This window comes from Rattus rattus, chromosome 6 (genome assembly GCF_011064425.1).
Source record: "Rattus rattus isolate New Zealand chromosome 6, Rrattus_CSIRO_v1, whole genome shotgun sequence".
NCBI lineage: Eukaryota > Metazoa > Chordata > Mammalia > Rodentia > Muridae > Rattus > Rattus rattus.
The window spans coordinates 135,836,207-135,850,119 of record NC_046159.1 but is presented as its reverse complement, the minus strand read 5'-3'; the positions used below and the strand labels follow the sequence as shown (position 1 = coordinate 135,850,119).

Sequence of the window (13,913 nt, the reverse complement as noted above, 5' to 3'; positions counted from 1 at the left end):
TTTTGGGGCTTCTATAACCAACCCATCATGGGCGAGTATCCCATACCTAGCACTGGGATCTTTGTTAAATAATAAGGCTTCTGGGAGGAACACTAGGGGATGTAAGCTTCAGTCACTTTCCATACTAGGGTGGGCATTTTGGTGAGACATCCACCTTTGAGTCATCTACATTCCTGTAAGATCCCTCACCTGCATTCCTAAATACTCACTGGTTCTTCAATATGTTGTAGATACCTTAGACAAACTACATAGGTGTCTCCCCATGAAAAATCACACATCAACTTGGCAGAATCTAGATCTACCTAGGAGATAAAGGTTAACTGAGGTGGGAAGACTCACCCTAAATGTGGGCAGTGTCATTCCAAAGGGCGAGCTAAGCATCAGCATTCATGTTTCCCAACTGTAGGTGCAATGTGACCAGGTGCCTCGCATGCTTGCAGCCAAGTCTCCTTAGATTGTGAACCAAGATAGACCCTTCCATTCATACATCCCTTTTGTTTGGTATTTGTCCACAGGGCACTACAGTGGCTTTACAGGCTGGGCCACATAGGGGATGCAGCTGCCCCGAGGGAAGAAACATAGATGGTTTCTTCTATTGTGAGCATGTTATGGTCATGAATAGGTTGAAATGATTTATTCTTGGTCTCGAGCTCATGATCCTTAGTCTCCCAAGTGCACGGGTGGTAGGTGTGTACTGTTACACCTAGCTGGAGTAAGCTTTAACTGAATTAATAATTGGTCAGCTTGGACATTGTTTTCAAGGTTTCAGAGTTATATAAGAGGTGCAAGGATAGTGCAGAGTTCTCATCCAAATCCTTATGTAGTTGAAGCGTATGTCACTATGGCACTTGGTCAAAGCTGATCACTGTGTACTATTTATTCCTAATGATAGGCCTAATTTTATCTTAGTAATTTTCCCACTAATGGCCTTTTAGTGTTAAAATCCAGTCTAGGACAGCACAGCTAGTTGCCCAATGTCATCTAATCTGTTGTTTCAGTTGTTCCTTGGCCTTTCATTGTTTAGCAGTTTGGGTCTCATGTGTCTTGGGGAGTAACGCCACAGAGATGTGCTGCTTCTATCAGTCAACATAAAGTCACGAATGTGGTATGGTTTGAGTGGGTTCCCCTGCTATATGTTGAAATCCTCCTCTCCAATGTGACAGTTTTAAGAAGTGGGAGCCTCTTCTGAAGTGACTGTGTCTAGTACCCCTATAAAACAAGTTGCCAGTAACCTACCAGCTAGAGAGCACCATTTGATCTCCTTGGATTTTGATTTGGCAGCTTCTAGAACCATGAACAGTAGATTTCAGGCTCACCTCTTTACTAGCTCCTGCCCAGTGAGTTCTGGTTCTTTTTACTTCAGAAAGCAGCATTGAGATTGCTACGATTGTAGTGCAGCTTCTAAGTCTTCTACAGAGTGTTGAGGAGGAAATATTTCCACAAACTATGCATACACTGGCATGTTATTTTGTCTCACAAATGCTAGAGGTGGCCCTGCTGTTAAGTTTTGATTCAAATATATTAAAAACTCATGAACACCAAGAACCAAAGATTTGGATCTAGTACAAGGGCAAATAATATTAAACTTTCCCCTCCCTTTATGACGAGTGGATCAGAGATGCAGTCCATAGTGTCTCTAGCTTTTGGCAAGGTATCCCAATCCACTCTGGTAATCTCTCCTCCCCATCGCCAAAGAAATCCTGGATAAACTCTGCCTTCTGCTTAGTTCCCTGCTGCCCAAGCAGAGGCAGCCAACCTTCTGGGTTTTCTCTTCCCAAGAAATCTCTTGTGTGAGGCTTGTTGTGCAGTGTGATTTTGGTATTCACTGGCTCCCTATGCCAGGATACCTCCTATCCAAGCTGTGACACTTTTGCTTGGGAACCCTCCCTCTGCTGGAGAGAGCTGTAACGCTTCTGTGGGGAAGTCTTTCACTCCAGAGCTGCAACACCTAGTCACTGTATCTTTTTTTCTTTTTCTTTTTTTTTTTAAAAGATTTATTTATTTTATGTATATGAGTACACTGTCGCTGTCTTCAGACACACCAGAAGAGGACATCAGATTACAGATGATTGTGAGCCACCGTGTGGTTGCTGGGAATTGAACTCAGGTCCTCTGGAAAAGCAGTCAGTGCTCTTTCCCGCTGAGCCATCTCTCCAGCCCCTTTACGAATAACCTGTGTGTGTGTGCTTCTTTCATCCCGCAGGCTTTCGCCCGATTCTCGGTACCGTGTCGGTGCTGGCGCCGACAACTGGAGGTTCCACCGAGATTGGAGAAGAAAGGGGTACCTACGGGACGTCCCGGGAGCCCGGCCGGCATAGGAGAAGGGACAGATTGGGTGAGTGGATAGCGAAAAGGAAAATTTTCGCGCCATGGGAACTTCGAGTTCTACTTCACAGCTAGCTGATCAGATAGTTACATTGTTCGAGCATCAGGGAATTGGTGTAAAGGAAGAGACAGTCGAAGAATTTATTAAAACATTAGAAAGGACTAGTCCTTGGCTTGTTCATTCAGGAGGACTTAATATTCCTGATTGGGAACAGGTTATGAGAGATTTGCAAAGAATGCTGCGGAGATGTGGCCCCGAGAGCATTCCTGCTGCCACGCTTTCCTTGTGGAGATTGGTCAAGGATGCTCTCATGAGCACTAACACTAAAATAAGGGGACAGATGTCAGAGATAGAAAGAACATCTGGAGCGGCACAAGATGATGCCTCTCGTAGGTCCTTACAAACCTCTGATTCAGATCAGGAGTCTTGCTCCGAGGAGGAGGAAGGAGAGACTTCAGTAGAGGAAATAGAGGTGCCTAAGAGGAAGATTAATAAGCACAGGGCCACTGAGAGATCAAAATCTCGTCCCCCTAGTGTAAATCCCTTCTTTACAGGAGAGGGAGCTACTGCTCCTCCTGCCTATGAACCCTATTCTTCCTTGGAGTGGTGTTGTGAAGACAAGGCTACAAGGAGAGGGGTAATTTTCCCTGAGCCTCCCCTTGGACAAGGAGCGGCATATCCTGTTGTTGAGGTCCCGGACCCCAACAATGCAGGTCAATCCAGAAGACAACATGCTCCTCTGAGTTTTAAGGAGTTGAAAAACCTGAAAGAGGCAGTTTCTGCCTATGGTCCCCTCACTCCCTTTACTTCTGCCATTTTTGAGTCCTATGTTGCGTCCACTCTGACTCCTGGAGATTGGCAACAGTTATGTAGGGCAGTATTGAGTGGTGGAGACTTTCTATTATGGAGGGGAGAATTTAAAGAACAGTGTGTACAACTAGCTAGACTTAATGTGCAAGCAGGATTTCCCCAGAGGGATCTAGAAATGTTGACAGGAACAGGACAATATGCAACCCTTCCAGCCCAGATTCAATATGACCCTGCCGTTTATGCTCAAATTTCCACAGCGGCAGTTAGAGCTTGGAAGGCCCTGCCCAATAAAGCAGCTGGAGAACAATTATCGAAGGTAGTACAAGGACCCTCGGAACCTTTTCAGGAATTTGCAGATAGATTATTACAGTTGGCTGGGAAGCTCTTTGGAGATATTGATACTGCTATGCCTTTAGTGAAACAATTGGCGTATGAGAATTCTAATAAATGGTGTAAGGAGGTTATTAGATCTCATAAGAATAAGAGTTTGATTGACTATATTAGATTGTGTAAAGAAATAGATGGGAATTATGTGATGGGACAGGTCATGGCTGCGGCCATGCAGAAGGGAAACGGAGGAACCAGGACTTGTTTCAGGTGTGAACAACCTGGACATTTTAAAAGAGCGTGCCCTCAGAACAAAAAGATAGGAGACTCTGGATTATGCCCTCGGTGCCGTAAAGGCCATCACTGGAGAAGTAAGTGTAGATCTAAGGAAGATGTTGAAGGGCAGCCTTTAAACGTTCCGGGAAACGGGAGACAGGGCCCGCTCCGGGGCCCACAAGCCAGAGTGTACGGAGCCATGAAAACTTCCGAGGTAGAACCTACCCAGACACAGTTTATCCCTCAGACCAATCCCTTTTTGTCAAGGACCTGGTCAGAGGGACCCCAGGAAGCGCAGGACTGGACCTCTGCTCCTCTGCCAGAGCAGTGTTAACCCCTCAAATGGGCCCCCAGGCACTTGGCACTGGGGTACATGGGCCTCTGCCCTCCGGGAGTATAGGCCTTTTATTAGGCCGCAGCAGTGCCTTGATGAGAGGAATAAAAATCTTTCCTGGAGTGATTGACTCCGATTTTACAGGAGAAATTAAAATTATGGTTTCTGTAGAAAAGGGAATTGTAGTCATTCCTCAAGGGGATAGGATAGCTCAATTGGTCCTTTTGCCCCGGTTTCATACTGATAATCCTGTGTTTAAATCTGCCCGTGGTAATCAAGGTTTTGGGTCCACTGGGCCCGGAGCATTTTGGGTGTCCTCCTTAGAGAAGCATCCCACGCTTACTCTATGGGTTGAAGGAAAGCCCCTGCGTGGCCTCCTAGATACTGGAGCTGATACAACTGTAATAGCTAAAGCTTTCTGGCCAAAGGCCTGGCCGCTAGAGATATCTCACTCCACCCTACAAGGAGTGGGAACAGCTACAGCTCCTCTAAAAAGTAGCAAGATTCTTAAATGGAGAGACGAGGAAGGACATGAAGGATGGTTTCAGCCTTTTGTCTTAGAGCAAATACCTACCAACTTGTGGGGACGAGATGTGCTCAATGATATGGGGGCTGTGCTGACAACTCAGCCTGTACGAAATGTAATGAGGAAGCAAGGCAAACCTAGTGGTGTAAGCAATAAAACAGACTTGGGAAATTTATCCTAAGGGTCACTGTTAATAAGCTTCCGAATGTTAAACTTTTGCCCATCACCTGGAAGTCTAATGATCCGGTGTGGATTCCACAGTGGCCCCTATCCAAGGAAAAATTGGAGGCAGCTCGTCAATTAGCACAGGAACAGTTAGAATCTGGTCATATTGTTCCTTCTACTTCCCCTTGGAATACACCTATTTTTGTGATTAAGAAAAAGTCTGGGAAGTGGAGATTATTACAAGATTTAAGGGAAATCAATAAAATTATGATACCGATGGGACCTACTCAGCCTGGTCTCCCTACTCCTATAGCTATACCTAAAAATTGGCATATGATAGTTATTGATTTAAAGGATTGTTTCTTTACTATTCCTCTAGATCCTAAAGACTGTGAGAGATTTGCCTTTAGTATTCCTTCCATAAATTTTCAAGAGCCTTCTCATCGCTATCATTGGGTCATGTTACCTCAGGGAATGGCCAATAGTCCTACCATGTGTCAGGTGTATGTAGCCTCTGCCCTAAAGCCTTTAAGGCAGAAATACCCACAGACTTATATAGTCCATTTTATGGATGATATCTTGGTAGCGGCTCCAGATGAAAAGGAGTTGCTGACAGCATATGCTGACTTACAAGAAAATTTGGCTGCTGCAGGACTAGTGAAAAGGTCCAAAAAAGACTTCCCATATCAATACTTAGGACATGAATTATTACAAAAAGGAATTCGCCCACAAAAACTTAAAATTAGGTTGGATACACTGAGGACTTTAAATGACTTTCAAAAATTATTAGGGGATGTAAATTGGCTCCGACCGACGTTAACATTAACCACGGGACAATTGAAGCCATTGTTTGATACTTTAAAGGGCGATTCCTCTCCTAATTCACCTAGACAATTAACTCCTGAAGCTCGGAAATGTTTAGATTTGGTACAACGGGCTTTGGAAGAGGCTCACCTTAATTACATTGATTATTCTAGGCCTCTTTTATTTCTGGTTTTTGTATCTGCCTATTCCCCTACGGGACTTTTTTGGCAAGATGGACCTTTAATGTGGGTTTATTTACAAGCTTCACCTGCGAAAATAGTGATGGCTTATCCTCAGGCCGTTGCTCAACTACTGTTTAAGGCTCAAAGAACTAGCTTACAGACTTTTGGTAAAGAACCAGATCTTATTATTACTCCTTATACCAAAGAACAGCTACAACATTTAGCCCAGGGACTTACAGATTGGGCTATTTTAATGTGCACAATTGTTAGTCAGTTTGATAACCATTATCCTGATAGTAAGATTTGTCAATTTTTCAAAATGCATCTGGTAATTTTTCCACGAATCATTGTTAGTTCTCCTTTACAAAAGGCTCGTTTAGTATTTACTGATGGTTCCTCCAATGGTAGTGCTGCGGTAGTGTCTGGAGGGAAGGCACAGGTTATAAAAATTCCTAATTGTTCTGCACAGCTAGCAGAATTGAAGGCCTTACAATTAGCCTTGGTTACGTTTCCTGATGAACCTTGTAACATATACACTGATAGTGTGTATGTGTCTCAGATTGTTTCACCGCATGAGACCGCTGCCTTCGTTGCTCCTGTTTCATCCATGTGTGCCTGCTTATTACAAGTACAGGCTTTGCTATGGCAGCGTCGGGAACCTATTTTTGTGGGCCACATAAGAGGTCATTCCATGTTACCTGGCCCCTTAGCACAAGGCAATGAATTGGCGGATTCTTATACTCGATCTTCATGTTGCTATGTTAATGAATGGTACTGCCTATGATAAAGCTTTACAAATGCACAGAAAATTTCATCTTAATGCTAGTTCTTTGAGGTTTCACAATGGAATAACTAAAGAACAAGCGGCTCAAATAGTCCGGCAATGTCCCCAGTGTGCCCCATTTATTTCCTCTCCCAATTTGGGAGTTAACCCAAGAGGGTTACAATCTAATGATATTTGGCAGATGGATGTTACCCATATTTCTTCCTTTGGGAAGCTACGGTTTGTCCATGTGTCTATTGATACCTATTCTGGCCTGCTCTTTGCCTCTGCTCACAGTGGAGAGAGAATTAAAGATGTTAAAAGTCACTGCTTACAGGCCTTTGCCTTTATGGGAGTCCCACAACAGTTAAAAACTGATAATGGTCCAGCCTATACTAGCGGGCCTTTTAAGAAATTTTGTGAGGATTATGATATTGTACATAAGACTGGCATTCCTTATAATCCTCAAGGACAAGCCATAGTAGAAAGAGCTCATTTGACGCTTAAGAATTATCTTGAAAAAACTAAAACAGAGGACCGGAGTTCCCCACCCGCTAAACTTGCCTTTATTACCTATATTTTAAATTTTTTATTAGTAGATAAGAATAATTGTTCAGCAGCTGATAGACATTGGAGAGGAAAAAGAAATAAGGAAGGTCTGGTCCGTTGGAAAGATTTGACCTCAGGATTATGGAAGGGACCTGACCCTGTCTTAGTTAGGGTTAGGGGTTCTGCTTGTGTTTTTCCTAGAGATGCTGGAGCACCCATTTGGATTCCTGAACGTTGCATACATCCTGTCTCCACGGAATCCGGTACCGATGGAGATCGTGATCCTGATACTAGTAGGAACAAGGAGCACACTTCCGTCACCAGTGATGCCCACAGTTAGGACGCCAGAAAAGGCAGCTGTCCTGCTTGCTGACACCAAGACTCAGCTCTCCTGGTTCGGGTTCTTGAAGTCATTCCTGTACTGTGGCCTACATTCAGACCCCCTGTGCACTGCTGCTTGCTGGAGAAGACTGGACTCCAGCTGTTACCCCTGCCCCCTCATTCCCCTGGCGACTTTTGCTGCTTTAACTGGTGTTGACATTTTGCAGTCTGTAGCTTCACAGGAATGCCACCTGCAGGAAGCTGCTGTGGACTGGGGAACTCTGCCCCGGTTATGCAGATCTCAGACGTGATTCCATTGTCTGCGGTTTGTTCCAGAGATCCTGAACTGTCCTGGGAAAGACCTCGTTATTTTCGCTGCTATTGTAGCAGCCATAACCGCTGCAGCCATTGTGTCTGCAGTGTCTGGAGTTACCCTCCCCCGATTCTATTGTCAGGCAAGCACAGTGGGTGAACTTTCTGGAGTAGTTGTTTACAATTGGAAATTCTAAATTTTATTACAGGAGCGGCTCAACAACGGCCCTTGTGCTTCTTTTCACATGCTGAGGAGAACCAGTAAGGCAATGTACTTGATTAGGTGCCCACTACTTATCAGGAGAGGCTCAACTTCCGAAATCTCCTAAATTATTGCCATCTGGCTCCTACTTTTTCGCCCCTGGGCTCAAGTAAGAGGAATGAGAAGATGACCTGATGTAGTTTCCTCAGTTACGGGCAACTTCCTCTGACCCTTGACCAATCTAAGACATGGTGCCTTGGGGGCGACAAGGTGATCCATTTCTTTTTTTCCGGAGCTGGGGACTGAACCCAGGGCCTTGCGCTTACTAGCCAAGCGCTCTACCACTGAGCTAAATCCCCAACCCCTAGTCACTTTATCTTAATACTGCAGTGAAAAGTTAAATATTCAGTTTGCCCTCTAAAGACTTCCTTCATCTAGGTGACAGTACCTCTACAGAGATTTTTGGTTATACTGATAGGGTATAGATAGATCCTTCTATTATATTCAAATTTTACTGCTTATCTCTTGTAACTCAGGTTTGCCTTGAACGCCATATAATTGAGGATGTCCTTGAATTTCTGCTCCTTCTGTGCCTACTCTTTTAAGTGCTGGGAATACAGGTGTGAGCCACCACTCCCAGTTTGTGTGGTAGGGATCTAACCCAGGGCCACATTCGTGCTTAGCAGGAGACAGAGGTTTGTCTCCACTCCATCATCTATCACACTTCAAGAAAGAGATGTGCAGGTAGTCTACTACAGAGCTGTGAGCCCAGGGCTCGTGCAGTCACCTCTGCATGAACTAGGTTAGTGACAACAGGATGCTAAACACAAGTCCTGTGAGAATGCAGCTTGCACAGCCAGGGGGGCCAATATTCAGAGGTAATCTCCTGCCTCCATGCCTAGATTAAGAGACAACTGTTATTGGAAAGGAATTAGAACTATGCCTTCAGCACTGTACCACCCAACAGACCTTCCTGACATGTTCATATCTGTGATGCTCGGTTTGGTAGCCATCGTGCATAGGTGGACACTGACCCCTGAGAAGTGGCTAGTGTGACCACAAAGAGGGCATTTTAAATGCTCACCATTTACAAATGGTCACAGACAGCTAGTGCCTACCCAACTGGACCTGGCAACTCGAGAAAGTAGTGCAAAATTAATAGACACAATTTACACTACCTGTAGAAAACAAAGCATGCTAGATAGGTAGGGAAAAAATGGCAACAGTTGTGTTGTAAAGATTTCCTTTGTGAGGTCACTAGCTTTTTGAGGGTCTAAGAGTCACTTAGTAGCGGCTGTTGACCTCTGAAAACCTTTACATTACTATTAATAGCAGAAGCAAAATTAGTTATGAAGTGTCAACAAAAAGAATTTTATGGTTGGGGTCACCACAACATGAGGAACTGTATTAAAGAGCCAAGCGTTAGAAATTGAGAACCACTGCTCTAAACCAAAGCCCAGGAAAGTTCTTGCCTAGAATGCAGAACACCAAGAGAAATAATAAAAGTCCAAGTTCTCCTGAGTAGCCTAAGGAAAACCAAATTGCTTCAAGCCTGTTATGTGAGGGCTCACAGTACAGAAGGCCACCAGCACTGCCTCCACGAATGTACAGGGAGGACTTGAAAATTAGGACAATAATCCTTTGTGCAAAATATCTGCATCTGACAACCTGTACCGACTCTGTCACCAGCAGAAAATCTAATGCGTGACTTCAGATGGCTAACTTTAAGGGCTGGTTCTCTGTGAGAATCTCTTACCTCAATAGATTTGTCTGTAATCCAAGTCTAAAACAGGCAGCTGCCAGACCAGGGCACCAGTACTGTGTTCATTTCTGTCTAAACCACAAAAGGGAGCTGGGAGGCACAGCTGGGTATTGTGAACACAACTGAAGAGTTAATGTCAAAACCTCTGAAAAAAAAACTGAAGAAATGCTGCAGTTCACTCCTTTCTTCAAACAGTATCTTTGCAAAAGACTACGTACAAGATATGGTACTGATCAATCATTACAAATTTGTATGTGTGTAACTGCTTCCAAGTAACAAATTATGGGATTAAACAAGTATGTCAGATATAGCTAAAATACTGTGATTAGAGCGAGGAATTAGATTTTAAATGTATACAAAGTTTCCTTTTCAGTGTTGCTATGACAGAAACTGGACTAAGGAGGTGTGCAGTTGATAAAGTGCTTGCTGAGCACGGACTGATGTAAAGAATCCCAGCACTGGAGAGGCAGAGACAAGAGGATCCCTGTAGTAAAACTAGTGAGCTCCAGTTTAAGGCTACCTTAAAAACACACGATGGAGCAAGACAGCAGACACTTACCAAATCTGCTCCTCCCAGTCACGACATACACCTCATGTGCATGTGAATGCATGCCTGTGCCATGTACATACAAGCAACCATCAGTGTTTACTGTATTTCTTTGATACTGGCTAACTTTACCAAGTCTGAAGGGTTATTTAAGAATTAAGTAGTAGCAGGGTAGCAATGAGCAGTGCTTGGGGGACTCAAGCTATTTTACAAACCCCTGAGAAAGCAAAGCCGAGTGAAGCTTATGAAGGTCAATGTTGTGTCCATCCACCTGAAGTCCCAAGGGAGATGCGAGTAAGTGTTTGAGACCGGGTGAAGTTAAATAATGCCAACTGCCTAGAAGACTGAAAATTACCACTCAGGATCATTTGTAGTTCCATCTAAGGAATAAAACTCTCAGGACTACATCAAAACTTTCCGGGCAAGGATTAACAAAATTGATGTATCAAGTTCAGTTTACAGGCAAATACTTGTCACATGAAAAGCACCACACTAATAGCACTTTCTGTTTTTGTTGTTTTTTTGAGACAGGGTCTCACTATAGCTCCACTCCCCTGTATTCTCTCGTACACAAGGTGGGCTCTGAGCTGAGACCGACCTGCCTCTGGAGCGCTGAAGGAGAGTTGCACACAAGCCGTGTTACAGTGGAGATCAAACTCGGGATGTGTATCCTCGCGCTTCAAGCTCCTTTACCCACTGAGACATCTTGCCATCCCTGCCCCAAACAATTGTTACCTGTGGTTTGTCTTTTTAAATCTTATTAGATATGTGCACAAGCATGTGTTGAGGTTAGAGAACCTTTGGGAATCGGCTCTCTTCCCACCAAGGGTTCCAGGAATCAAAGGCCATTAGGCTCAGACGGTGAATCCTCTCGTCTCCTGGGTCATCCTATTGGCTGAGCCATCGTATTTTTTTTCCATTAATCCCTTGAAGTACAGCAATCTGAAACTGAGTTTTGTGCTAGAAACCAGAGAACTGGTCAAGGTGAACACCTATAATTTAAATTCTTATTGTCAACAGAATGAAATCTATGCTCTGTTGGCAGATTCTTTACATTTATGACATTCTCCCCACATGGGTAAATGTGCCAGGGCATCTGATGGCTTGAATGTTTCTAAGTGCAAGTGTAATGGTCACTTGTGTATTATGTACTTTACTTTTAAAGTAGGTCATTGTTGCTTTGTGTGTGGTAAGCAGGTCAAGGACAGGTTTTTGGACTCAGCTCTCATGGGCCCTGGAGACTGAACTCAGGTCTACCAGGCTGTGTAGCAGGTCCTTTTCGACCCAAGCCATCTCTTGGGCCTCTTAACGACACCCCCCCCACCCCTTTTTTGAGACAGCGTCTCACTATGTAGCCTTCCTGAACTATGTAGACCAGGCTGTCCTCAAACTTCTCCTTCTGCTTCCTGAGTGCTGGGATTCAAGGCGCGGTCACCATGTGTAGCTGTATTTTTTTTTTAAATGACCAATAACATTAAAAACGGACTCTTCGTGTATGGTTCCAGAGCACTCACTGATGTCCAATAAATCTCAACTAATCCATCAGCCAACCTCTCCCTGAATCACGGTGCTGAGGCAGTGTTAGGGCTCTGCTGGGTACTTACAGCACTTGACAGTTTTTCTGAAGGACTCCACCAGTTTCTTCAAAGCCCTCTGCTCCATCACAGCCACTTCAGCTCGCGGGTTCCAACAGTCCACCTCCAAGCTTGAGTCCCAAGTTGGTACTAACTCTACAACTCCGAAACAGAATGTGGCCATGGCAACTTCCCAGCAACCAGACAGAACGTTCTCAAGCAGGTTGAAGATGAACGGATGGACCCTGTTACTCAGTACACATGCAGCAAACTTATCTTATCTCCGAGGCTAAGCCTCATGTAAAATGGTATTTCATACTATTTCAGTGCAAGTTAAAACTTTTCTTCCTACTTGAACATATAATCACAAAACCTTTCTTTAGATGGCCATAATTTCCCAAGCTGTCAATAGCTCCTCTGAAGGCTGCCACCTGTCACCAAGCACCTTCTCACGAGAGCCACACAACCTCATACACAGGAGTTTTTCAAACATAAAACCCACTTTCTTGCTTCCGATTTGGACCTAACAGTAGGAAAACATGGTCTGATTGCTACGCTGGCTAAAATGTCCACTGTCCCATTTTATCTTTGTTGGGAGACCTTGGGAGATCAGCTAAACTTCTAGGCTGTGTCGGCCTTCACAGAGATGAGGCAACACTAAAACTATGGTTACAATTTAGGACATAATATTCTTTTCTGAGTGTGGTAGTTCTGCCCTACCAGCCTTATGATCTACTCCTGAGGTATAGGTACACATATCCCCAGTCCCTCTAAGTTTTCAATAAAATAGAAAACAACTTCTATGACAAAGTAAGAGGAGATCTCAAAATCCTCCTTATAAATACACCTGAAATCTAAATACCAATGGCTTGAAATAGAAATATGGCAAATTTCTTATGTGAGGCTACCAGCTAAGTCTGCAGACAGCAATTCACATTGACTGTCCCTGAGGCTATACCACTGCTTACATGAAAGGAAAGAAGAGCAGGGGTTAGCACAGCTTGACTGAAGGCACAAACCTGTATTTTGGATAAAATAAAGTTTGGATACTCTTAGGGTACTAAAACAGCTATGAGCAAACAAAGGAATCCAAGTGACCAAAAAGGCTAGCACTGGTGTCGAGCCAACACTTCTACAGATTTCCATCACTTTCCAACAGTTATCACAGTGCCACCTTTAAGAGACGTGTCAGGTTTGTAAAATCCGTATAAAAATCACCCAAAAAAGGAAAGGGGCAGGTGTGGTGGAGGAGAGAAGGTATGTTATTAACTTACGTATCATCATAACCATGGAATTAACATAGGGGCAACACCCCACAAATATCCCCTTTATGTCCATCAGGAGACTGCTAGGGTCACCAAACACCAACCATGAAAGGTGTGTTTCAATCAGCAGACTCTGAAAAAGACACAACCTCCCATCAAATCACCTATTTTCCACCTGCTCTAACAAACAGCTGCTTCTGACAGGCTGTGGCTGTCACACTCTAGAAAAGCCCATAACCTGCCCTTGTACATTCAGGAAAAGTGACAATCAAATGACCCAACAGGCTTTTTAAGCATTTGCATAAGCATCAATTTTGAAAAAAAAAATTGGGGGGAGGGGTGATATAATATATCCCTCAAACCTTTTATATCTTATATTATCTTTAAGCAGGAGGATGTAAGGGACCTAAGAAACATGCTGTTTTTATCACTAAAAGCCTGAGGGCAGCTAGGCAGTCGTGGCGCATGCATTTAGCGCCAGCACTAAAGAGGCAGATGCGGCAGGCAGACCTCTGAGTTCAAGGCTAGCCTGGTCTACAGAGCAAGTTCCAGGACAGCCTGGGCTAAACAGAGAAAGCCTGTTTAAAAAAAAAACAGAAACAAAACAAAAGGGTGCAGTTACTTTTGTAACTACCTGTGACCCAAAGGGAGGTAAGAACACAGCTACTCTTAAGTGAAAGAGCTGTTTACTCTGCCTCTTCTCCTGCCAAAATGTTCTGTGCATCCCCACTATAATCAGCACAGCCCCTGGGACTGGCACAACTGTGCACTGTTCTACTTCACAACCTGATTGTATAAGTGTAGAATGAAAGTGACTCATCAAGTCCTTTTAACACTCCTAATCATTCAGCAGTCACGAAGCAGAAAA

At 44.0% G+C, this 13,913-nt stretch overlaps 1 protein-coding gene across 1 annotated transcript; it reads left to right on the top strand.

Moving 5' to 3' along the window:
• Positions 1-2,369: 2,369 nt before the first annotated feature.
• LOC116904466 (endogenous retrovirus group K member 5 Gag polyprotein-like) lies at positions 2,370-4,073 on the top strand. The gene has a single exon (XM_032907278.1). It carries the CDS (start codon positions 2,370-2,372, stop codon positions 4,071-4,073), a length of 1,704 nt encoding a protein of 567 aa, XP_032763169.1.
• Positions 4,074-13,913: the final 9,840 nt, after the last annotated feature.